This window comes from Lonchura striata, chromosome 3 (assembly GCF_046129695.1).
Source record: "Lonchura striata isolate bLonStr1 chromosome 3, bLonStr1.mat, whole genome shotgun sequence".
Lineage (NCBI taxonomy): Eukaryota > Metazoa > Chordata > Aves > Passeriformes > Estrildidae > Lonchura > Lonchura striata.
In genome coordinates, this window is record NC_134605.1 from 56,397,760 (window position 1) to 56,423,626 (window position 25,867).

The window sequence follows — 25,867 nt, forward strand, 5'->3', positions numbered from 1 at the left end:
TGAATTTAGATAACTTTCCATTATATTGTATTTCATTGAATGTATTTTTTCTGACAAACAATTGCTCTGAAAACATGCTAATTCTCTTAAATCATTACTTAAATGTAGGCATCTAATTTGGGTTGGGTTTTTGCTTTGTTTGGGGTTTTTTTTGTTTGTTTTTATTTTCACTTTCTTTTTTTAGTATGCTCGGGCAGATGAACTGGACAAAATGAGGAAGGAGTATGTGGATGGTGTGGCCCATTTGACAGCTTTTATTGATGGAAGTAATGCGAAATTTTCAGTCCCTGTAGAAGTGTCCTTTCATGATGTCAAAATGTTTGTGCAAGATTTAGAAGTAAGTGTCTTTCTTTTTTTTCTTTCTTCCTCCTTCAAAAGAAAGAAACTTGCAACTATTTAATTCTGATAGAATAAAATTATTTTAGTATACATTCTCATTATTAATTGGGGTTTTTTACCAGTGGTACTTTTTTTTGGTATGATTTCAGCTATATCTAAAATATATGTAGTTGCATTCTATTGCTGTCATTTTTACAGCAAATTTCCAAGACACTGTCTCAGTAGATATTTCTTTCTTTGTAGCCTCAAATCACATTCAGGTGAGTTGACTGATCCTCTCTGGCTCAGTTTTCATGGATTTGAAATATGGTCCAGTGTTCACTGAAATCAGTGATGAAAATAATTTACAATTAGAATATATATAGTTTATCATTCATTAATCTCTCATGAATGCATAAATGCTGTGGTTGAAATTGTTTTTTAAACTCTTGTTTCAGAATATCAAGCAGAAATTGCCTGCAATGGAAGCTCAGTACAAAGTGGTTATGAGAACGGTGCAACTTGTTACAAAAGAAGTTTCCCAAGAGGAAGCCAATGAAATGCTGGGAACTCTGACACGGCTCAAGGAGCAGCTGGGCAAGGTTGCAGAATGCTTTTTTTTTTTACTAAAAATTGTAGACTGTTGAACTCAAAAATAGTGTGGGCCTGTACATAAATTCTCACATATATGCATTTGAACAAGTACATAGTTGTAACATTAGATTGATTCAGGGTGGAGGTGTTAATTCTCTTAAATGTTAAGATACCATCCTTAAATCTAATACTCTTATAATTAAGAAGTAATACAAGATCATAATAATCTTAGAAAGAGTTGGTAACAACTATATAAACCTACATGCAGAAAAAGTTGCTATTTATCGAATTTTACAACTGTTTCAATAACTCTTTTTCTTGACCAAAAGGTTAAAGAGTATTCCAGTGCCCTGCTGTATGAATGCCAACGTCTGCTGTCTCCACTGGAAGAACTGGAGAAACAAATCACACATTTTTATGAATCTCTTGAAAAAGTAAATGAAATCATTTCTATCCTGGATCCTGAAGCACAACCAACAACTGTTCTTAAACAAAAAGCCCAAGTAAGTTTCAAAAGCATTTTACAAAGGTCTGCTGCCTCTGAGTATTTGCAGTTATCTTTCTAGGAATTTGGACTGCAACTCTGTAAGCTGACCAGATATTCAGGTAATAGATGTAGCCTTATCCTAAAGTCAGCTAGGCATAAATACAAAAAAACCTTGAAACTTTTGTTCCTATCTAGTGTCCATGGTTTAAATCCAAGAAGTAAACATAAGACTTCTTTTTTTTTTTTTTTTTTTTAATCTAGTGGAAATTGGACTGAAGTACAAGTAATACATTTAATTTTTTATTAAGCAGATGAAAAATCATGATCAGAAACTTCTCTACATTTCATTGGACTCTTATAGAAGTTACTTAGAGGCTTAGAAAAGTGCTTTAATTGAAAGGAATTTCAGTATAATATTAACTTTTCTTCATGGCTAATAAGCATTTCTCTCTGGAGGAATTAAGAGCTAGTCAGAACTCACTCAGAAATTCAAATGAAAATAGGATTTTAAAAACTTTTTTCAGCCTGTACATTTCATGCATGTTTTCTTTTTTCTTACTCTTTTTAAGTATATTTCTCACAACTTAAGGCAATTTATAATGAAATCTGAATTCCAAAAGCTGACATGAAGGATTAATTTGTAGAAAGGCAAGAAAGGTTGAGATCTCAACCTGCTACTGAGAGCTGTCATTCCTGTGTCACTCTGTGTTATTTTCAGTTATACAATAAATATAGAAATACCATAAAATTAAATCAAAGAACAATGTATTGACCTACAGTATATTGACAATGTAGATCAATAGGCCTACATTCTCTTCCCAAAGGGCTTGAGTACATGTCTGTGTATTGTTTTGTGAATAGCTAGAGATCTATTTGGGTACAATACTTCACATTCAGGGAGAAAATTGTTTTGTCTGTGTTATTCTATTTGATATTTGTGTAGTCTCTTTGCAATGGTCCTGTGACCTCATTCTTTTTGTCCTTACTTTCATAAAGCATCTTCCTGTTATTTTGCAAAATCTTTTTCCTCTTTGCTCCTGGCCAGGGTGGATATATGTTTTTTTTTTCTTTCAGGATTTGGTAGCTTATCAAGAAAACTGCAAGAAAGATGTGTCCCTAATTGAGAGAAATAGTCAGAGTATCCTTCAGTGTGTGGCTTCGACTGAAGTCTTACAGCATTTCCATCAGTCAACGTTTCAGAAGAAAGTTACACAAGTTCAGATTACTTTTCAGGTAAAAATGCCATACTTTGGTGCATGTCTCTGAAAATTTGTTCATGTGCAGCTGATCCATCCTACTGTACCTACATTTCATCACTCTGTAGCTACTGTCCTGGGTAGCTCACATCTCTGATGTCAAGTTATCAATTAAAGATTTGTGTTTATCAGGTAATAAGGGATCAGGGATTGACAGTCATGTTCTCCATGCACTTATTCAGAGGTGAGCCTGCCACAGAGAAACCTGAAATTTAAGAGAACTTTAACATGCCTCAGGGTCATTTGGATGGGGGAATCTGAAATCCTACTGCTAGGGCTGCACTGTTTGTTGTTTCTTCTGAATTTCTTATCTTGGCTAATAATTTGCTTCTATATTCCCATATATCCCCTTTCACACAAAACATGGAATATTGAAACTTATGCACATGCTGGGCTTTGTATTTCCTCAGAAAATGCAATGGAGTGTGAATATAGAAAGCTGCAAAAGTGTTTCATTTGATAATGCAAAGATGTAGCCTTTGAACTATATTCCCCCTAACTGTTATCAGTTATTACTGCTCTTTTTGGGGCTGTTCAGCCCCAGTCTAGCCCCACTCTAATAAGAAATTAGCCATCACACATGGTGTGATTTTTAGGGTTGTCTTGCGCAGAGCCAGAGATGAGCTCAGTCATCTTTATGTGTCCACTCAAACTGAGGATTTTCAGTGATTCTGTGACTACCTTTGAGTCAGATTTCCACATAATGGGTTCAATAACATTTATTTTCAGGTGATTTTTGCTCAGTATAAAGCTATCCAGACTGAATTTTAAACTGCATAAACTTGATAGGTGTATCAATAAGTATGATGCTTCACTCTGAGAAGTGAATTTTAGAATTTATATATTTTGTGGAGTGCACCTAAAGATAAGTTGGGATTTATTTATGATGTAGATATAATCGTTTAAGTTTAGCTTATTGTAGCAAAAGCAGATGCACGTGTAACTTGGTAAAACTACCATTAGAGATTTAGCGAGATTTTTGAGTTGAGAACTACAGTTTTGATTATCTGTCTAAGTAAACTCACAAAAATTCCTTACGCTGAGGTTTGTAATCAGTGAGGATGGTGAAGTGGATGTACAGTAAGCAGTGATGCAAGTACCTTGCAGCAGTTAAAGTGCTGAACTGTTAATTTCTCCTGGTAAATTTTCTTACTTGTTCATGAAATTGGAACCACTGGATATTGCAGCGCACAGGAATGGACTAAAAATTAGACTAATGGAAGAGCTGTGACTAGGGTTGCAAAACAAGGATTTCAGCAACTAAACCACAAAATTTGTTGTCTTCTAAGCAGTTTTGTGCCCGGTTACTTCTCATGTACTGGTGTGATAATCATACAAACCTCTTCCAGGTCAGAAGAACTGTGGCATGGAACTGTTTGGATCCATGGGTCAAACCACCCTCACTTTGAGTCGTGTTAGGGGAGATAGTTTGATGCAGGAAAAGTGAAGTGGCAAGCTTCTGATGGTACCAGGTCCTTTACATTTGAAAGCAGGCTTTAAGAAAGAAACTCACTACTCAAATGGTAGAGGCATTCTGAAAATATCAGAGACATCTAATCTAATAGTTTTTATTCGAATGATGACATTAGCAGAAGCCTCAGTATTAAAAATTGGGAAAATGGGATCATGAGAGGAAGAAGCATGGTGAAAATAATATATTTAAAAGAGTGAAATAAATTAAATGCATGTTTTGTAAGGTCATGGTAAAAGGGAGCAAATAAAAATCACTGTGGAAGTGCCAGCTCATTTTCTTTGCTTGTGACTCAGAATATGGTCAGGAAAGCTGGTGAGTGGAGAAAAAACATAGAAGCAAATAGCCGTTTGATGAAGAAGTTTGAGGAGTCTAGAGCAGAACTGGAGAAAGTAATTCAGATTGCCAATTGTTGCTTAAAAGAAAAAGGAAATCCTGAAGAACTTCTCAGGAAACATAGCGTGAGTAAATTCTCTGACCTTCCTCATGGAAATCTTTGAGTGCATGACATAAAAGCCTACTGAATTCTAAAAGTGATGTGGATTTCTTGCACGTGCAGAAGTTATACAGATCAGATCAAACTAATGTTAATATTGAAAAACAAAAAGGAAAATGATCAACTCACTTACTGATGGAAGATTGGATGTAAGCAACCAGAAAGTGAAAAAACATAGGGTGGCATTTTCAGTAGAACCATTTAGAGTTAGAACAATATATTTTGATAGTCTCATACATCCACTACTCTTTTTTTAGACTAATATCTGTTTCTGTATTATAACCATAACTTATGCATGTTGCTTTGAAATGTCTTTTTGTAAAAATACCATCTCAGTGTACTGGCTGAGAATAAATTAATTTGCTGAACTTTAAGTGGCTAGAAATAGTTATTTCCTTTATTCAAACATCAGTTCTTCAATAGAACAGAAGTAAAATTGAAACCTAGTGTATTAGGGAACTTCATGTTGGTATATCAATATCCAGCTTCATTTTCTCATCTTCTCACTTTCTGGCTCCACTTCAGGAATTTTTTAACCAGTTGGATCAGAGAGTCCTAAACGCCTTTCTGAAAGCATGTGATGAACTTACTGATATCCTCCCAGAACAAGAGCAGCACAGCCTGCAAGAAGCTGTGAGGAAACTTCACAGGCAGTGGAAGGTTAGTGAATGACATCTCTGGATACTGTCAATCTTAGTTTTGGGAACTTTCTGAATGACCTATATATTAAAAAAAAAAAAAAATATTAAAGAAAACAAAATAATTTGTATTATTTGGTTTCTCATACTATTGGAAAAAAGGGGAAAAGCTATTTACAATATTAGGTACCTCTACACCTAAAAATAGCCTCTTGAAAAAACCCTGTTAAGTAAATTAAAGAAATGTGAGAAATTAATTATAAAACCCTATTTCTCCCCTGCTACATACAGCCATAATGATGCCTGCCTTGAGTACAGGTGCTAGCATTTTTTTCCTTTATGATGATGTTGGATAATTACAGTTACTTTCCTGGCCAAACTAACAAATTTGTCAGACATCAGGCCATCAGCCTAAATTGTGTCTTCTGCCAATGACTCTAACAACTGAACTAACTTTTGCTCACCACCTATGGAGTTTTATGCCTGCTACATGTTGTTGGTTAAAGTTGGAGTGATGGATGAGGGGTCTCACTAGCAGGCTGGCAAAAACCTCTGGAAGCAGTTGTGAATACTATTTTATACAGGAAATATTTGCTGTTTTGCCAAGAATGAAGGTGTCTCTGTAATGTGCCTTATACACACACACACATTTTGGTGCACAGCTTATGACCTTTTGATAAATCTAATACAATGGTAACAACATGAATATGAACAAACTTCTATCTGTTCATGAATGTATATGCTTTATTTTCTATATTATCAGGTTTTAGACTATTTATTTGTTGCAAATTTACATGGAAGTAGTGTGAGTACTGTTTTATCTCTGTGCTTCTTTATTGCCCCTGTGGGTGTGTAGGATCTTCAAACAGAAGCCCCATATCATTTGATCCACTTGAAAATTGAAGTACAGAAAAGCAAGTTTCTTGTGACAGTGGAGGAATGCAAAGCTGAACTAGCTCGACAGAACAAGGTGTTATCCAGAGATGGCAATGAAAGAATGATCAAGGAACACATGGTATGAGTTCCATGCCTCCAAGGGGGCGTTTACAGAAATACATTTTCAATGTCAGTAATAAACAGAAGTTCTGACTAACTCTTCAGCCACTCTTTGTGTCCAGCTAATGACAGATCAATTCTTGAGTTCTTTAACAAAAAAAATTATTTTAAGTTAGTAGGTTATGAAAAATATATAGATGTGCTGAGTGATTTCTTCCAGTGTGTATTTCTATTGAATTTTCTGCTTTGTCTCCCATCAGTTGTTCTTCGGTGATAAGGGATCTTTCCACCTGTGTGAGAAAAGGCTACAGCGAATGGAAGAGCTGTGCCAAAAACTGCCAGTTTCTGATCCAGTGAGGGGTACACTGGAAAGCAGCCAGCGAATCCTGAAGGATCTGAAATCCCAGATAGACAGCACCTACATGAAGCTAACAGAGCACTCGGACACCTGGAAGGGCTATAAGAGCAGGTGTCACCTCAATTCCTACCTGGGTCTTGCAGAGCCTTGTGCATGGTCACGCCTCTGTGTGTCATCACATATCAGTACCATGGACAAAATGATACTGTGATCTTAGCTTCAAGTAGAAAACTATACTTTGTGTAAATTCCCTAAATTATAGTGGGGCTTCAAGTGGATTTTATAATTTTTTGCCTACACTTAGGAGGTTATTGTTTTGTGGTTTTTTTGTGTTTCATTTTGTTTTGGTTTGGGTTTTTTTGTGTATTGGTTATATTTTTTTTTCATCCTGTGATATCTTATTTCAGATTTTCTGAATTGGCAAATTGGATTTCATCAACAGAAAGAGAGCTAAAGAAGATAAAGGAAAATGTTAACGATACTGCCAAGTACAAGCAGTGTAAAGCATCTGTGGGGGTGAGCCCTTAGCTTATATCTCAGCAAAGCTATGGTCACTGCTACTGGGACTCTGGATAAAAAGTAGTCTCTGCTTTACTACAGAGACCATAGTAGCTCTGTTGATTCCTGGTATTCTTAAAAACATTACCAGGAGAAAGGTGCATGTTACAGCAAATGCAGCAGAAATTCTTACTTTTAACAATTTAGAGAGTGACAGGTCCCTTTCCCTCTATATTTAGAAAATTAAAATTATAGGGGTAGATTGAAAAAATATTTGCCCCTCATATTATTGCCTGCAGAGTTAGAAATTCTGCTCAAAGAAAAGCAAAAATTCCTGGATTGCAGGTTTTTGAATTATCTTAGATTTAATTACTTACATGTAAGGAAATCTTCTATTATAAAAATTCTCTTCTACCATAGTATAACAGGGGAGGAAAAAATATTCCACCATTCAGTACTGGTGACTGTTACAAAAATGATAGAATAGCTGAAGCTTGAGTTGGTGAGTTAAATTAGTTTTAAGCAATAATTTATTGTGTCACTTGGGACTTGACCCTTCTTTCTGTTTTTTGGTATTTTATTTTTAATTTCACATACTAGGAGCACCTACCTACTTTAGGTGTTTATGTGAAATTCATGAGCAGCTTATGAGTCTAGCTATATGAAGAAACATTATTAGGATGACCTTGACAGAACTGATAGATCCATAGTTCAATGGGTGCTTCTGCTTCAAAAAGTCTGGTTTATTCATGTAGTCACTGTTGCCAACATTTCATCAGCACTGCCACAAAGATACAAATGAACTACAGGTCAAAAAGAGGTGTGGAAAGAAAAAAAAATTCAAATAGGGAAAAAAATACACTTAACTTTATATAGCATGAAATTAAATATTTGGGGAAGTCAGCAACTCAGATTTAAATTGCAAGAAATATGGTCAATATATGGAAAATATACATGTAATACCTGCCATCTATCCGTAAGTAAAAACATTTTTGAGGGAAAAGTATTCCAGTACTAACTAAAGTACAGTCTAATTAGTAGTAAAGTCTGTGGAAGAAGTGCAAAATTCTAGCCATTGACTGAAACAGAATCTGATAGGGCTATGCAAATAGAAAAATATGACATTTCTAGTGTTTTAAGCTAAAGAAAAGTAGTCTGTTTACACTCCTGATCTTTGAACTGATGCCAGGAATGTCAGTTATTGATGTATTTTGTTTATTTGAAGAAAATATGTTTTGATTTTTTTTTTTCTGTAGGAAATTAGGAAGCATATTCACAAGTATGGAGAAAACCACAGTTGGCTGAAATCTAGACTTGCTGTTTTGACCTCACAATGTCCTGATTTGGAGGCCAAAGAGACAGAGGATGAGCTTTGTAAACTTTCCAGTGACTTCAAAAGACTCCTAGATTTGTTGGCTGAGGTACAGTATGACACACACAAGAACTCTACACTTACAGTGTCACATAAAATGACATCAACCATGGTTTCACAAGCACAAGGTCCCTGCTGTGTCTTTTAATTAAACTGCAAGCCTTCAGCAACAAAAAATTAGTTTGTATTCCATGGGTAGCAAAGCACTGAGAGTACCAGACAAAAAAAAAAAAAAAAAAAAAAAAAAGACATTATCATATTAGATCTTTTCCCTCTGCAGAATTGGAAAGTTATCATCCTAACTGTTTCTGCAATCAAAATGTCCATTTTGTTAGTTTTTAAAAATCAGTTCATAGTGAACATTGTCAAAACCATAATGTACATCAGCTAGTGGATATAGAATTTCACTTTAATAATGATTTATTTATATTTTATGCTGAAATAAAGCACTACGTTGGGGTTGTTTCTAGTCATTAAGGATGCGTATCACCTCCTGAACTTTCAGGAAAAGGCTGCAGTTCTTTGAGGCCTGAGTGAAAAGGAGATACTGTAACTGCAGAAATCATGGGAAATTTCTAACTCATAACAAGCAAAGCCCCTCAGAAACACTGAACCCTTGAGTTCTGTAGGCTCTCAGGGAACTTACTGGTTCACAGTTTATACAGTTGAAAGAAAAATCAGGTGAAACAGATCATCTTGCACTTAAAAAGTGGAATAGACCTGTCTAGAAGCAAAAAAAGTTCAGGAAAAAGAAAGAGTTCAGACTTCAGATTTCACTGTTGATGTCCGTTCTTTTGGAGGCCTTATAGGGGTTTCAAATGTATAAAATTTCTATGTATTTTTTGAAAGTTCTCTAAATTTCTGTGGTGTGAAAGCTGTTTGGAAAGTTTGGGCAAAAAATGTAATTTCCGCCTGACTGCAAAAAGGTTAAGTTACTGTAATTTTGTTTTATTTTTAGTTTTTTGGGGGGTTATCTTTTGGAATTAAGTTAAATCACTTGCTTTCTGTTTCCTCTAAATGTCAGAACTAAATGTAAGTTAATGAGAGTAACTTAATGAGGTTAATAAAGAAAATAAGATGTCAAATTTATACTTGGTTTGAATATAAAAACATAATCTAAATGGCACTATATATTATAGTTAAGCAATTACTGATTCTTAGAAATCTGAATACTATTTATAAAGGTTGTTAATCAGATGGATGAGACTGTTTAGGTGAGAACTGATACTGGACATTGCCAGAGTTCAGCAATAGTTTTGGAGATTAAAAACTAAATATTTATATAACAGGAAATTTAATGGCTTGAGTTCAAATGGCTCTCCAAAGTAAAGAGGAAAGGAACAGGAAAAATAAAATGAAAATTATCTAGAATTGTTTATGATTAAAACCTTAAAACACAGGAACTGTATGAGGAACAGAGCCTGAGAGTCAGCTACATGTATTTACCTGAATCACACAAATAAGAGAAGACATTTCTTTATAAAATGTTTCTTTCTTTATAAAATGTTACAAGCTGAGAATGCATACTGCAGCACATGCACATTGTGGTCCATAAAACCAGAGTAATTCAGCATTTTAATGAATTTGTGATTCACCAAAACACTGCTCAAGACAGTGCAACTGGCAGCAAAAATTTTTTGTGTGTTCAGTAGTGCAGGTGTTTTGGAATCTGGGTCAGCCTGCAAGGATATACTGTTTTCTAAGTGAACAGTAAGTAGCTGTCACAGCTGTCACATAAAGCTATTTGTCATATGGAAGTGTGACAGGGAGTATGTTTGAACAAGGTAAAGGTCTCCCCAGTCACATTTTAAGTCTAGAGACACTTTTTCAATGTAAAGTTAAAGGTGTCAAAAATACAGGAGATAAAATGGTTTAAATATAAAAAAAAATGCACTGTATTTTTGAAAAAGTATTGCAAATATAAATGTACCTTAAAATACAGATGTGTCTTTCAACATGAAATACTTAAAGATATCTGTGATGTTAGATTGAAAACACTTTAGGTGCTGTTGGAGACTGTGTCCAGTACAAAGAAGAAGTTAAAAGTGCAATTGAAGAGTTAATCAACAACTCCAAAGAAGTCCAAGCAGAGGCTGAAAAGATCCTGGATACAGAAAGTTTATTACAAGCTCAGCAACTACTGCTTCATCATCAGGTAGGGCAACTCCTCATGTCCATAGACAAATTTTATAAAGACTAATTTATGTAATTACAAAATTTTGTTACGCCCGTTAATATAAGTCCTTATATTATAACTTGAAAGTATTATAAAGGAAACAGTCCTATATGGACCAGAATTTATTTATTTTTATGAAAAATATTTTCAGTGTCTTTTAAATGTTAATTGTCAACTTTTATTTCATATGGGGTTTTGGGACACAAAACACTGAAAAACAAGCTTCATTCACTTTAAATTTTGGGTGAGTGTACTCTGCAGATGTGTAGACTCTCCCTTTTAACCTTTTTATTGCTTGAGTTTCAGATTCAACCATGGTAAATTCGACACAATTCTGGCTTTGGAAATTTCTCTATTTTAGCAGTTTGATGTGGCCCCAACTCTAAATATTGGAGGGAAGGTTGCTTTAGCCTCATTTCCTTCTCTGGATAGCTATTTTTGTCTATGGGCCTCCATTCTGTAGGAGTAGACCTGAAGGTTTTTAATGCACTGATAATGGATCAAAACATCTACAGGCTACAGTAATAATCAGTGGTATGGCATGCATACAACAAGAATCATGGCTTTTAAGGCAAAATATGGGAAAATAACTTTTTGAGCTGCTCAAAGGTAATAAGAATAGGAATCATTCACTGCCAATGTCTGGACATTTTTAAGTTTTTTATAATAGCATCTATTTCTGTGGAGTCAGACAGCTCAGTGTCTGACCAATCACACCTGTTTCTTATCTAAACTCTGGTATTTATAAGCACTATTGCATGTGTTAAGGTTTGTTAAATACTCCACATTCCTTATCCATTTTAGGAGAGGTAATAGAAATAGTAAACTTCTCCTTGAGCTCTTTTTCTTGCGGTATGGAGCCTATCAAAGCAGAAACAGATTTTCACGCAGACCTGAAGGTACCCAGAGTAGAATTGAGCTAGTTGTGAAGGCTGGCTGGGTCAGGCATGTTACAAAGGAGAGAGGGTGTATTGTCAGGAGTTTCTGATAGTGTTGCAAATGAAAAAGACCTCCAGGACAGAGGTACACAACCTAGCCACACCCTGCTGCTCTCTAAGGCTGATATATTGCTTTGTTCAATCTGAGGCTCCAACCTGTGCCTCAGGAGTGCAGAGCAGACGGGGATTCAGTCATGAGGAATACACGCACCTGTGACTCCTGCTGTGGTTGCTCAACTGCTGGGACTTCTGCTTTCTCAAATATGCTTTGGATAAAAGGCCACATTTTCACTCTTTTTCTCCATGCATATGCCACAAAAGGCAGCTTTTGATATTTTGGAAGCTAGTGTGTATACTTGATGAGTGTGAGACTCTCAAGAATACTTGCCCCAATCTGTGCCTTTGTTACTGTCATTGCATACCCCTGCAAAAACTGAAAGGGGCTGCATCATTCCTGTTTCTCAAAGGGACTAAAAAGCCTAATCATTCATGTTGGATGAATCCTTTTAGCAAAGGACAAGGAGACTCCGTGCAAAAAGACAAGACGTGCAAAAGCAGATTTCCCAAGCCAAGCAATTGCAGGTTGAAGGTGGGCTGCCCAGCACAGTGCGAGACGATTTACAAAAATTAGAGGGAACATTGGAGAACATGCAGCAGACTATGGAGAAACGGGAAGAGCAACTGCAGGTGAGTCTTTTGCTCTTAGAAATAAGACCTCATGCTTACTTCTTCCTCATTTTCTTTTTGAAACTTAGTAAAACCCAATTTTTTTAATATCCAAAAACTGAGTTCATTTTCTCGCCTTTGACTCTTGGGGTTTTCATGATCAGTACGTCTATGAAAACTTCTTGAAGCTGTATACCTCTTAAATAATAAGGAAATAGCATTCTGTCTAGAAGTGTTTAGAAGTCCCAGCTTTTAAACAGTCATAATAGTTAGCAGGTTTTAATAATTTATCTGTGAGCTTATTTTTCAATGTCTCTTTTCTGGTTACTAAAAATGGCATTGCCCTTTAGTTGAGTGTCCTTAGGCTGTCCTTAACAGCACCTGATGTGCAAATATAATCCTCACAACTACTGTGTGAAATACATGCTGTGATCCTAAATTTAAAGTAGGAAGGAGAAAGTCATGGGGAAATCAAATTAATTGCTTCAGCTTGTATAACTAATCATGGACTGAACTGGGATTAGAATTTATAGATCCTTACACCCATATGTGATTTGCTCTTTACATGTTTCTAAACAACATGTTAATTCAAGCAGCTGCTATAGATGCAAATGTTTAAAGTCACCAAAATTATTTGCCATGAGAAAAACCAATATGAGAAACACAATCAATAAACCTCAAATAACTTCTTAATATAAACACTTATTGAAACACATTTTTCCTCTAAAAATTACCATGTGTAAAGTCTTAATCTATGCTTCAGAACCAAGAAAATAATTGTTTAAACTGTCATAGTTCTTGTGACCTGCAATTAAATGCTGTAGGTTAATCATAATTTTACATTATCAGAAAAGAGCAAATAGGTCCTTATGTGTGATTTTCCTGTGAGTAGGGATTTTCTGTAATTTATTTCATTAAAGAACTTGAAAATCCTTTTGATGTTTTTTACACTTGTCACCCTAAGTCTCTGCATGTATTACTTTAGATTTCTTACATGTACATGTTCTTACAGGACATTAAAATACAAGATTTAAATATTGCTGGCAACTTAGAGAACAATGCATTTTTTGCACAGCATAATATGAATCAGCAAACATTCAAGGAAAAAGTTTTATTTAGTTTAGAAGAATTTAATCTACTCAGTGTTGAGTAGATGGCTTCTCAGGAAAAATTATTTTGTTTTACATCAAATCTTTTTCTATTTTCCTTTTTCAGTAATGTACAAGGAAAATCTCATTTTCTCCCCTTCTATCTCCTTGTTTTCCTTTTTTGGTTTTGTTTGTATGTTTTTTAGGTCACAATAAACAAATGGGAGCAGTTTGAAAGAGACAAAGAAACAGTAGTAAAATATCTCAATCAAGCAAGCTCTGTACTTGAACGTATCTTAAACTTTAGCAGTTTAGAGAGCCTCTCCTCAGAACTGGATCAGACAAAGGTAATGACTGTGTGAAATGCAGGCACTGAGGTGTCTTTCTGCCCAGCCTGTTGACAGTGTATTGCCTTCAATCTTTGCATGGTTTCCCATTAATGCCCATGCAAATTGCATATACAGGTGAGAGGTCGCATAAACTTTCCACAGGTAAAAAGTCATTTTGTGAAAAAAAACTCGAAGGATTTCTCAAAGTTTGCATCTGAAGCATATGTATGAAAGTTGATATTATTTTGAGGACTTCCCATTCTATGCTGGTAATCCAGTGTTGTGGACTTGCATGTCAACATTATTAGGGTGCACTTTGGCAAGGGTGTTTGGAATGTGACACACACACTTATAGCACTCTTAGCCCTGAGAGGAAAAAGGAGAGATGTCTACCCACCCTATGGACAAGAGCCATAACATGCCATTTGTCCTTAGTAGCACAAAATTATCCCAGCCCATTTTATTTATGACTTCAGAAGTAATAACAGTGCTTGTTTTTCCTAAGTGCTATGGTTTACACACCACTGCTAACCTTTGATGAAGTCAATAATAAATTATACCTACTTTGATTATGCTCAGCATGAATTTTTCTTGTATGTGGGTTTAATGTTTGTGACAGAAAATAATTGCTAAACAAAGACAAAATACAAAATATGAGGTACTGCAAAATTCTCTTGGTGAATGGTGGGATTGAAAAATTAAGAAAATATGTATATTATCTTCTGCAATGCAAAAATAAATTACTTGAAGAGCTATAGAAGGAAGTTTGATTTTTTTGAGTCAAAAACTTTCATACATACAGCATCCCTTGATAAATTTCATTCAATCTGGTTTGCTCAAATGGACTTTTCTTAAATGCAGCATGAAATTAACTTTCTCCAGAGATTGTTTTTATGTATTTACACATTCAGAATATACATGTAGGACATGGGTACTTTTTTCCAAACATAAATGTTGAGGAAAAATACTTTTTGTGTAAATATATGAAATTCCATGGTTGTATTGATACACATTGTATCCTTACAGGAACTTTCTAAACAAACTGAAGCAATGGCAGTACAGGCTGAGAATTTGGTGAAGAATTCCTCTGAGATACAGCTTGGTTCAAAGAACAAGCAGTCCCTTCAACATCAGGCAAAATCAATCCAAGAACAAGTGAAAAAAATGGAAGTTACTCTTGAAGAAGAGTATGTTCTTAACAAGTCCTAATATTTATTCTTCACCTTAAGATTGTATCAGATTTTTAGTCTACCTTGTCAGCATTTTGTGTTGTCTCATCAGCTCTGTCATTTACTGCTTTCTCTGGCATAGTAAGCAAGTTATGGTACCAAATATGTCAAAAGAGTGTGTGCAAACTAACAAATTGCTTTCTTTTAATTATATGTAGTTCATAAATTTAGTTACATTTAACCTGTCACTTATCTTTAAGCCCCAGTCTTGTGAAGAATGGATAACTGAGCTCAGTCTTGGGGTACTGGACTCTTTGGGAAAGAAAAATCTCAGACTACTACAGCAGCATATTTATCACATTTTGCCTCATTTTTTATATTCAACTTTCTCTCTATAAGTGTCAAAAAGTGCCTTCATCTTAGCTGAATGCCCAGATTGTATTTCACGGGCAATATCAAAAGCTGCTTCTGCTGCCAAAAAAACAAAAGTATAATTTTCCAGATTTTGTTTAAAATCAAAGTTTATAGCTCCAAGGAAAGCTTAATATTTGTAGCTTTTTGTATTTGTAAAATATTCTTCCCTTCTCTTAAGTTCAGTTACTGAACTTGTTACTCAAATTCAGAATGTTGCTATTCTCATTTTATCCCTATACAAATACATTTGTATGTATGTATGAAATCAGTATTTTTGCATAGAGTAGATCTGATACATAAGTCATAGATACCTGTGCCATTTATATTTTGTCTTACTGGAATTACTCCCTCAAATAATTTACTGTATAAGATTAGGCAGGTACCATCACCTTGAACAGAATATGAGCAAAGGGCAATACCCAAACAATTGGGGATTTTTTTCCTCATAATGACCACTGTCATACTAATCTGATTTTAATTTAGTGCCATTTTCTTCCTGATGTGAAAGAACAGCTATAAACCAAAATAACTAGCCTGTGCAACAAATGATGGTCTGGCAATTTATGTAATGCTTTCTCCAGCATTAAGTGCTAGAGTGATTTGCAGTCAAATTCTACTATCTCTTACTAAATACTTCACACATTAATGTCTCCACTGTAAGAGAGAAAACTAGTTTGATTTTTCAGTCTAAGAAATTTGTCTTTCCAGCAATGGATATTTTCTTTTTAAATAAAGTAATTTATTTTTAAATAAAAGTCATCATTGATATACCCTTTCAGTGTAGATATTTAATAGATTTTAGTTGAATGTATATGGATTATACAGAATGTCTATGGTAGTGTGACAGATAGTAAAACACTAAATACCTTCTGTAAAAGACGCAAATACATACAACTATGTATAGGGTATCTACAGAACTCACAGTAGGTATGTAAGAGTTATATTTTAACTTGAATCATCAATAAATATCTTGGCCAAGTAATTTAAAGCAAAGTTATTCCAAACTCCTAAGTTACAAAGTATGCCAGAGAACAGGAAAAGGAGAGAAAAGTTTGGGCAGCTCTTCATAGTCAGCTTCTGCAACAGCTTAGCCCATCTGTCTTCCAAGGCAATCATGCAGAGCTGTGCAGTGTGTTTGGGATTATATTCTTTACAGTCTGTGGCTTTCTTAAATGAAGTCCAATGAAGGCATGCAACAGCAAGTTGTGCCACTGATTTGGTTCCTGGATTCTGATTTCCAGCTGTATTTCCATGAGCTGGATTTGAGTGAAATATTTTTGCACATTGTTTTCCTACAAATAACTTGAATTTGCATACACTCTTATCACTAAATGGCTGTTGACATTCCTAATATTTTTTAATTTTGAAAATAAATAAGAAAAAATAAAAAGGTCAACTTTTACATTTTTAGGCTACATTTTTTCTTAAAGCTTCCTCTAGCTTTAATGGGGGGGGGAAAAGTTAAGAACTTTTTACCATGGAATGGTTTTTAGGCTATATTTAGAAGGAAAATGTATTTTGAAATTTTGTAATATTCAAACTTTTATGATAAAACTTTAATATTTTCAGTGGAATAGAAAATGTGTGTTTTGCAAGCTGTGTGCAGGGCCTACATTAGCACTGGTTTCAATTACTTGAAAGGGACAGAAATTTGCATACTGGAAGTTGATGTTGTTAGGCCTTGTATAATGGCTTTCTTACTTGTAACAAAAAAAAAATAGGTGCTTTGTTTGCAATGCTAAGCATATGAAAATCAGTCATAATCTGTCTCTGTTTAATATAGCTATAATGTAAAACTACTAACTCTGAGGGAGCTGAGTCACATTTGTTGTTGATTCTTTGACTTGATAGGAAATCATTGCCACAACAAACATGAAATTCCTATAAGAGGTGGAGATTGCTGTTATAAAAAAGCAAGATCAATAAAACAGTCAAGCATTGGTGACTGCATGTATGTCCACATTTAACTGGTTTTAATCATTCTGATCTAGGAACTAAACTATGAACATCAATGCACTCAGTTATCTAAATATTTAAATTTCTGATGTAATCATCACTCCATAGTATTTCATAGAAATTTCATCCTCTTGATGTTCTTTTTCATTTCTCTTCCCACTATGATGAGATTCTTGTACAGCTGATGAATAAAGCTGTACTTTCTTTTACTTCTTGATGTACCCTCTATTGCTAATGCATTTGTTTGACTTGGTGCATGGTCTAAGAGAGAGCCATATTTGAATTTAGGTGCACAACTTGATCCTCTAATATAAGAACTTTTTAAAATTACCCTCCTGTAGATTGATTAAGTTCAATTTTTATTTTAGCAAGAATATGGGCAGCTTCATTATATTAAACTGTTTATTCTCTCTAATTGATTTGGTCAATTTTAGTATTAAAAGCATGGAAATGGTGAAAAACAAGTGGGATCATTTTGGCAATAATTTTGAAGCTCTGTCCAACTGGATAGCTGAACAAGAAAAAGAACTGGAAACTTTGGAAACATCTTCATCTCCTTTGGACATACAGATCAGCCAAATCAAGGTGATTAGTTCTTGTACATTTAGTGTTAAAAGCCCATTTAGCTGTTGTTTTGCTAGAGGCCAAATGAGAAAAGAGACATTTTACATGTTTCAAAAATACCACGATGAAATGATGGCACATTTTATACATTAATATACCAAGCAGTAAGGTCTTATATAAACGAAAGGAAAATTCTTACAGGCTGCCTTCTCTTTTAGTGTTTAGTTTACAAATATGAAGTCTTTGTGTGTATAGTTAAAAACATAATTTATACCCTTCTTATTTTTGAGTAATCTCAACAAAATAGCTACATAAATACAAGTTGGGTGGTTTCTTTTTTTAACATGCAACTGCTAGTGGCTATAGAACTTGATTTTAGTTTTGCAAGCTAAAGTTATAATTTCATTTATGTATCATTTATGCTAAATGAATAAAGAAACTATTTCTCTTGGTAGCTTGAAAACTGCATAAAATTTACTGTGATTGTGTTTGCACTGTCTTCAGTTCCGTATACATTCCTGTAGTTACACAGTGGCTTAGTTTCAAATTGCTGACTGAGCTGCATATTGTCTCCAAGCATTTAATCTCAAGGGCTGACTTTGTATCCTTCCACAAATGGAAATGTACCTTCTCTGGAATGATGTGTTTCTAAGGGTACAGAGTTTATCAATAGGCAGTGCACGTTGCCATTTTCTTTTTTCTGTGACCTACTTGTTCTTTAGGAGGTGCACAGGTGTGCAGCTGCTTGCAGACCAGCTTGGCACTGTTTCCAAAGGATCCTATTAGGCACATGTTTCATGTGACAGAAACAGTTTATCAACAGATTATCCTGTTCTTAATTTGTTCACAACTTTGCAAAGATTAATTAAATAAAATCTCTTGACTTCATCATTGAATAACAAAACAATGTTTGAATTCTTGCTTCATCACCATAGCAATTCAAAAACATTTCCTTATGAAATAATATGTATGCGCTTATTCCACTGGCATATGTTATAGTGTTGTCCTGCTTTTCAATAATTAGTGGACAGGATTCCAGTGCATAAAATAAGAAAATAAGTGCATAAAATGACGCCAATATTGCATTGCAGTGTGTCAGTTCTTGTCTAAATGGAGCCTTCTTTAGTCCTACTAAGCCTATTCCAACCAAGTTTCCAGAAAGGTTGTTCCTTACTGTAGATGCAGATAAGCAGTGATTTTTACACTGCATTGAAAGTTTCTGAAAATTCCATCATAATTCTTACACATTTAAGCACCATGGTCAGCAGATGATGTTTATGAACACCTGAGTGAACAGACATAAAGCAGAAAATCTTCCACATAAGGCATAGGGTACATCATTGTACCTCAGGTGAACTAATGAGCTTTATGAGCTCTGGTATGTGAAATGTGTTGTCTCACCCTCAATAAATGGACATTGCCAGAGATCTGTTTCAGCAGCATTGCTTTGTGCCTGATTTTGAAGAGTTTGTTTTATTTTGTTGTAAGTTTCCTGATGAGCTACTCTGTGTCACAACACTAATCAGCATACTTAATATATAATTCCTACTACACCACATTGAACATTTCAACATAGGGCAAATGACAAAAAAAAAAAAAAAAAAAAAAAATAGTGTGCTCCTTGACACCTTTGGCTGACCAGATAAAAAGCCTGGGGTCAGCTGAATGAAATTATCCCACATGGTAATGGCAATAGTCTGCTTTTGGTGACGTTGGTTGCAAAACCCCAGTGACTTCAGCAGAGCCAGATTTTCACCTACACATTTCTCTGAAATTCCTGGTGGAGCAGAATGACAGTTATCACAAGTAGTTACCATTGGTGGCAGACTCAGTGCGAGTTTGAAAGCCTCAATTATCCACCTTCTTTTATGTAACTGAGTGAATTTAACAGAATAGCGTAGGAGTTAGAAAGTACTGCCTCATTTGTATCTGCTGCATTGTTAGATAATTTGAGCTTCAGAGCTGCAAATCCAGTATTTTTCCTCAGCAACATGTTCTCATGAAAAAAAAAAAAAAGATATTTTATAATCCAAATTAATTCAGAATATATTGCATAAAGAGAAACTATAAATTCTTCCAGCACCACATTTTTTTTCTGACAGTCACCCTGCTAATTTTTGACTGTTGCAGTAAGCCACTCCTGAGCTTTATAATGGCTTTATAAGAAAGAGACCATATTTTTATCACTATTGTATTAGAAGTTGGGCATTACCTATGCTTAGAGAGTGCGTTTTCAAAAAAGTTTTTGGTTGCTTTCATGTATATACATATCCTAAAGTTATTTTTTTATCAGAGGATGCTACTGCCTATTTTGATTTCAAAGAACTCATTTAGATCTTTCTAATCTCTCCCAATGTGTGTTTTTCATTGCTTTTGAGAGCTCCATGGACATGATATACCAGCAATAATTTAAAATAAAAAAATCCTGTTGTGAAGAAAATAATTAATTGGTGCAAATATTTAATTGGTGCCAACTGAATAAATAAGCACTGAATGAGAAACACTATCAGTTTCTTTTTTGGATGATGTAGCTGCCAAGTTTGCCTCTAATTTGTGATAAGACAAGTACAAAATAATAGGAGACAGGTGCTGTCATGCAGCCACTGAATTGTAAAGCCAGTGCAAGTTTGTATTTATGCATTTACTAATTGGGGTACCAGACAGATAAAAAAATGCCAAAAACATTATTATCCTTGTTCCATGATTTCCTACTTATACTGCAATGTGGTTCTTTATTTAATCTCCTGCCTAAGGGCACACTTACCCTAACTTATGACCTAATTAAATTTATCCTTTATTATACCATAGTATTTTAAAATAGAAAAGGAAAATCATCTCTCTGTATTCTAATCATGGCATGTTTTATTTGGTAAGTGCTTGAAAAACTATTAAACATAACTAACCAACTGTTAGAGTTCAGCTTCTTGACAATACTTTTTCAGTGACACAGTTTTCCATCTTCTGCTTATTTTAATCTTAATGAGAATTGTGTACTACTTTCCCTTGACAGAAGAGATGCTAAAATATGAACCATCATGTCTCCTTGAAAAGATGCACCTCAGCCAATTCTAATTACTCTTCATACACATGGGTTCTAGGGTAGCCTGTACTTCAAACTTTTGCAGAGATAGTTTCAAAAAGAAAAAGGGTATTTACAGGTCATATTAAAGAGCCTGGTAACTAGTTATTTGAAGTAGTCAATGAACTCTTATGTAATTTTTTTGATGGTGGATGTTTGTAGCATAGAGAAAAAAAGGAATTGGAAAATATTGTTCTAATAATTAAAAACTTATTTTGAATCTTTTCACTATTGCTTTACATTTTAGGTTATTAATAAAGAGATAGATGGTAAAATAACTGGAATCTCAAACCTAGAAGAGGAAGCCAATTCTTTTTCCCAGTTTGTTACTTCTGGAGAACGTGCACATATTAAAGCCAAACTGACTCAGGTCAAAAGATATTGGGAAGAACTGAGAGATCATGCACAGAGACTGGAAGGAACAATCACAGGGAATGCATCAGCACTGCAGAAATATGAAGAAAGTCTTAAACAGGTAGACTATGAAAAAATCTAATGGATTGTTTGCATCAATTTATAGAATTATTCTATTTTCCTAAAATTGGCTATAAAATACATATTATAACAGGCTAGACTAAAATAAATAAAGGGGATTTGTAGGGTAATTGCTATATCTAGATACATAAATTTGTGTTTTGAATTACCTAAAAGGCAGTCTCAGAAAGACAGTAAAATACGCACACAAAAAATTTTGTTGTCTTTGAGAAAATCTGTGATTCTCCTGGATATTGCACTATTGAACCACATCCATACTTCTTATAAACACTTTTAACTTTATTCTTTGGTTGACAGAAGGCTGTAAAGAAAATAATTCCTATATTATTATTGCCCCAGCTGGGAAGAACTGAGCATGTCAGATTTTCTAACTTCAAAAGGCACTCAGCACTACAAAGTCTTAGGATATAAAATTCTCTTAGGAGCAAACATTTAAAAGATGTTATTTAAAGACTCATTTATGTAATTCTTGCTGGTTTTAGCTTCTGGTTTGCTTTTGTTTTTTTACAGGTGCAGCAGTCAGTGTCTGAATTTGAAGCTAAGTTAGCTGAGCCTCTCACATCATGCTCTTCAGCAGCAGCAACATATGCAGCCCTTCAGGATTGCACGGTGAGCATGTGGCCAGATGTTCCTTGCACTGAGCCCAGGGCACGGGTGGCACACTGGCCTCCTTACAGAAATGCCACCAACCCCCAGACCAGGGGCTGCCTGATGCCACCAGCTCAGGGCAAAGGCAGAAGGAGGCTTTGCTGCCTGTCTAGGTGGGGAGCCTCAGAGAAGGCTTAAGTACTTCCTCAGCTATTTTTGTCATCATTTCAGACATGATTAGAAAGTTTCTTCCTCAATTTAGGGGGAAAGAAAGCCTAACAGTACCACTTAGTCCTTCAGGTTATTGGTTTTAACTTTATGCACCTAAAACGTTGCGAAAAACAAGAGATAAGAAACAAGTCTGTTGGTCATTTTTCCTCTAAGGCTTTCATGAAACTTGGATTTTGGTATAGGTAATCTGTGATTAAAGAAAATACATCATTAGAAGTAATTTTTCTTGGGCAATGAAGAGACTGGACAGAGTTTCAACTTGGAAACTTTTATCTGTGATGCTAGGAATCCATGGGTATTTGGATATTTGATTCAGCCCATTACAAAATGAAAACAAGTATTGAATTGGTATTCAAGCTACAAATAATCCCATCTCAGGGAATTTGGTGTACTATTTTTGTTTATAAATTCTGACATGTTTTTTCAACAATAAGTATAGCCTTTCTTTCTAAGAAAATATTACAAAAAATTTTAGTCATATTAGTTTTGCAGTAAAATGCATACAATGTCTTCTGAACTTAGTGATTCATAACTGCTTGCAAAGGCTGTTTTCAAGGGGGACCTGACCTCTCTGCTTCAAAAAGCTTGATACTAGTTGAAGAAAAATATTTTGCATATGGGGAATTTATTTAGACAGTATTTGTAATCACCATTTTTATTGGCTTCTAAACATTATGAATATGCTGAGTATGCTGTTATAAGGTCGTACTCTCTTTAGGGGATCATGATGATTAAATATCTTGATATGAAATTATCAGCAGCTTGTTCCTGTATAATTAACATTTCCTCCTAGATGTGATTTCTTTTAATTGTAACAATTACTATTGTTACTATTGCACACCTGTGAGCTGGAACTTTCATGATCATAAATCGGTTTCATTTTGTGCTTTCCTAACCCACTGTACATGGTTTTCATGCAGACAAGTTTCCCAGCTTTCTAGAAACGGCAACAGCAGAAAATGTAGTTCACATTAAATGTCATTTCTATGAAGAGGATCTTGAACTAATGCTGACAGAAGTTCCAAGTAACTCTTCCCTACTTCTCCCATGACTTGACATTGGCTGCTAGTCTAGCAGTCCTCACCTGTTAAAGAGTGTGGTTTTGAATTTACTTTATATAAATTAGAGCAACTCTTAGACAGACATGAGGGAATCTCAAGCTTTTTTCTGAATTTGGAGCTTTGTTGTACATGGATGATGCTGTGTCACATGCCCATTCGGGAGATCTGACTCTTTTGTTGAAGAGTTTTTTTCCCTTTAGCACTGTTCCTAGAGAAGTCTTCAGCCACTACAATCTAGTTCATTGGTGTGCTGGGAACATGTGCCCCTAGGGTGGACCTAAGCAATATCTAAGCTTTGAAGTGACTTCATGATCTGATGGATGTAGCATGACTTCAAACTTATGAGTAGAACTAGAGAATTTTTTCCCACCATTGTTTCCATGACTGTTGTTTATGTATATGGCTTCTGTTTCTTTTATTTGTTCACTAGGACCTTTGTCATACTCTGGAAAAGCTGAGCAACTCTCTGGCCTCTCTCTCAGCTGGTGTCCGAAAGGTGGCCAACAAAGAAAAAGCTGCTCAAAAGGTCACAGCATTACAACAGAAATATGAAAAAGTGCTGGAAAGTGCTAAGGAGAAACAAAGCTTATTAGAGAATCTTCTGGCTCAGTGGCAGAAGTGAGTAAACTCCCCCAACTGTTGTGATGGACACAGAGAGACCTTCCTGGGCTCAGTGTGTGAGACTGAGAGGATGACTTGGTAACTCCAGGTTGTGATTTTGCTAGGCAGGAGAAGGAGCTGTCTGCCTTCCTGGCCTGGTTGGAGGGGTGTGAAGCTGCAGGCAAACCTGCAGAGCAGTATGTTTCTGCTGACAGAATTAAACTGGAAGGTGAACTGCAAGCACTGCAGGTATGTTTCAACTGAAATATTGTTATTCTGCATTTTTCTGGTGTATTTCTGTGTCTTTTAAAGGAAGGAATTGCTCAGTTATAGCCTGAAAAGTCAAATTGATTCTGGGCTTTGCAAATTTCCTAGCAGATATTACATTATCATTTGCTATTTCTCAATTACTTTACTGTTACTTTTAACTATAATATGCCAGCTAAAGAAAAACGAAAAAGGTGCCTTGGTATATCCTATTATCTATCAAGGAAGGACATCAGTCTGCTTGTTAGAAGATCCTTTCTCTAGAGAAATGCCTTTATTAGGCAATACTTTTTTTTTTAATTTATTTTTGCATGTGAGGAAAGGTTCTCAGATGAAAAAATGCTCAAAGGTTTTGAAATCACAATGGAAGTCTGGTTCTGATTTTTTCTTTATAAATACAAGATTTTCATCCTACTCTAAATTACGCCTTCCCTTTGAATTTTTGCCATTTGTTTTTAGGTTAATATGAAGCAGTTGGCCAAATGTAGCATCTTTTATACCTTCCTTGAAGCCAAGTAGAAAAGGAAAATTAATTGGGGGTTGGGTTTTTTTTGGTTGTTGTTGAGTGTTTTTTTGTCTGGGGATTAGTTTGCTGTTTGGTTGCTTGTTATTGGGTTTTTTTTGTTTGGTTTTGGGGTTCTGTTTGTTTGTTTGGTTTGTTTTTTTAATGTTTTGCTTTGTTTGAGCCATTTTGCAACATTTCCTCATAATTCTCTTGCTACACACCAAATCTCTTACAAATGTGGTGTCAGTTTTAGCCACTGCCATCATACAATAAAGCTTTGTCCTGAAGGAGAGAAAAATACTAACTTGAATGAATCCCTGCTGAATTTAGTTATCTGAGAGGTGTTGAGCATCTGCTTGTCCTAATAGGCCTCAATTACTCTGCTCACTCACTTGACTCAAAGTACTGTACTGGAAATCTGTAGCTGTTTGTTTATTAATTTTTGTTATTTTGCATAATATGTTCTATGCTTAAACTAAAAGCTTTTCATTCCATTGTTATCCCAGGATTTGCGAGCAGATATCAAGTCCCATACTTCTGTCTATGAGAGTCTTTTACAGTTAAATGAGTCACTGTTTCCAACAGCTTCAAAGCAGTGTGTGAAAACAATAAAAGAAAAATTTGAAGAGCTGGATGAAAGGTGGAAAGCTTTACCACAAATTGTTGATAAAAGGTTTGTGCTTCTGAGTGTTTTCTACTTGTTAAAGTAACCAATATCCAGATAGGAAGCCCAATCCCAAATTGTGTTTTTTACAGTATTACCATTAGGAAGACAAAGGACATACCAATCCCTGAACTCCCGGGAATGGGGGTGGAGAATCCCACACATTTATGATGCCATCTTTTTGACATACACTCCCCCTATTTTTTTTTTCCAACTTCCCAAGTAAATTCCAAAATCTCCATTAATCTGTTCTTGATTGTTTCAGTTATGTGCTTTATTTTGTGCAAAGCCACAGTATTGTGGTTTTAAACTCACTTTGAAATTCTAATTTGCCATAAATGCTATAAATGCTCAGTTGTTAGGCTGCTGGCTCATGTCAAGCTCAAAAAAACTGTCTCCTTTATTTCAAACTGTAATATGTTATCATATATTTAGATTTCAATTCTTTCCATGATGAACACACATATTTTACCATTTTTAATGTAGCTTAAATAATAGACCTTGATCAATGCCATAATATTCTAGGTGCTTTGTCAATATGATTGTTTTACAATATAATGATCTTCTACATTATGAAAATTAGGTAAAGAAAT

The 25,867-nt window shown here is 35.0% G+C and overlaps 1 protein-coding gene across 20 annotated transcripts in view; it reads left to right on the forward strand.

Moving 5' to 3' along the window:
• Positions 1-25,867, forward strand: part of SYNE1 (spectrin repeat containing nuclear envelope protein 1) — a 290,658-nt gene that overhangs the window by 90,164 nt on the left and 174,627 nt on the right. For all 20 annotated transcript variants that reach the window (XM_077782169.1, XM_077782171.1, XM_077782168.1 and 17 more), the window contains 20 exons: positions 185-337; positions 777-920; positions 1,242-1,415; positions 2,474-2,632; positions 4,423-4,587; positions 5,148-5,282; positions 6,117-6,275; positions 6,517-6,725; positions 7,022-7,130; positions 8,369-8,533; positions 10,472-10,639; positions 12,109-12,285; positions 13,559-13,699; positions 14,708-14,868; positions 17,655-17,805; positions 21,111-21,338; positions 21,869-21,967; positions 23,669-23,856; positions 23,964-24,087; positions 25,117-25,283. In XM_077782169.1, the coding sequence (XP_077638295.1) occupies positions 185-337; positions 777-920; positions 1,242-1,415; positions 2,474-2,632; positions 4,423-4,587; positions 5,148-5,282; positions 6,117-6,275; positions 6,517-6,725; positions 7,022-7,130; positions 8,369-8,533; positions 10,472-10,639; positions 12,109-12,285; positions 13,559-13,699; positions 14,708-14,868; positions 17,655-17,805; positions 21,111-21,338; positions 21,869-21,967; positions 23,669-23,856; positions 23,964-24,087; positions 25,117-25,283 (3,176 nt within the window). The remainder of the gene's footprint in view (positions 1-184; positions 338-776; positions 921-1,241; positions 1,416-2,473; positions 2,633-4,422; positions 4,588-5,147; positions 5,283-6,116; positions 6,276-6,516; positions 6,726-7,021; positions 7,131-8,368; positions 8,534-10,471; positions 10,640-12,108; positions 12,286-13,558; positions 13,700-14,707; positions 14,869-17,654; positions 17,806-21,110; positions 21,339-21,868; positions 21,968-23,668; positions 23,857-23,963; positions 24,088-25,116; positions 25,284-25,867) is intronic.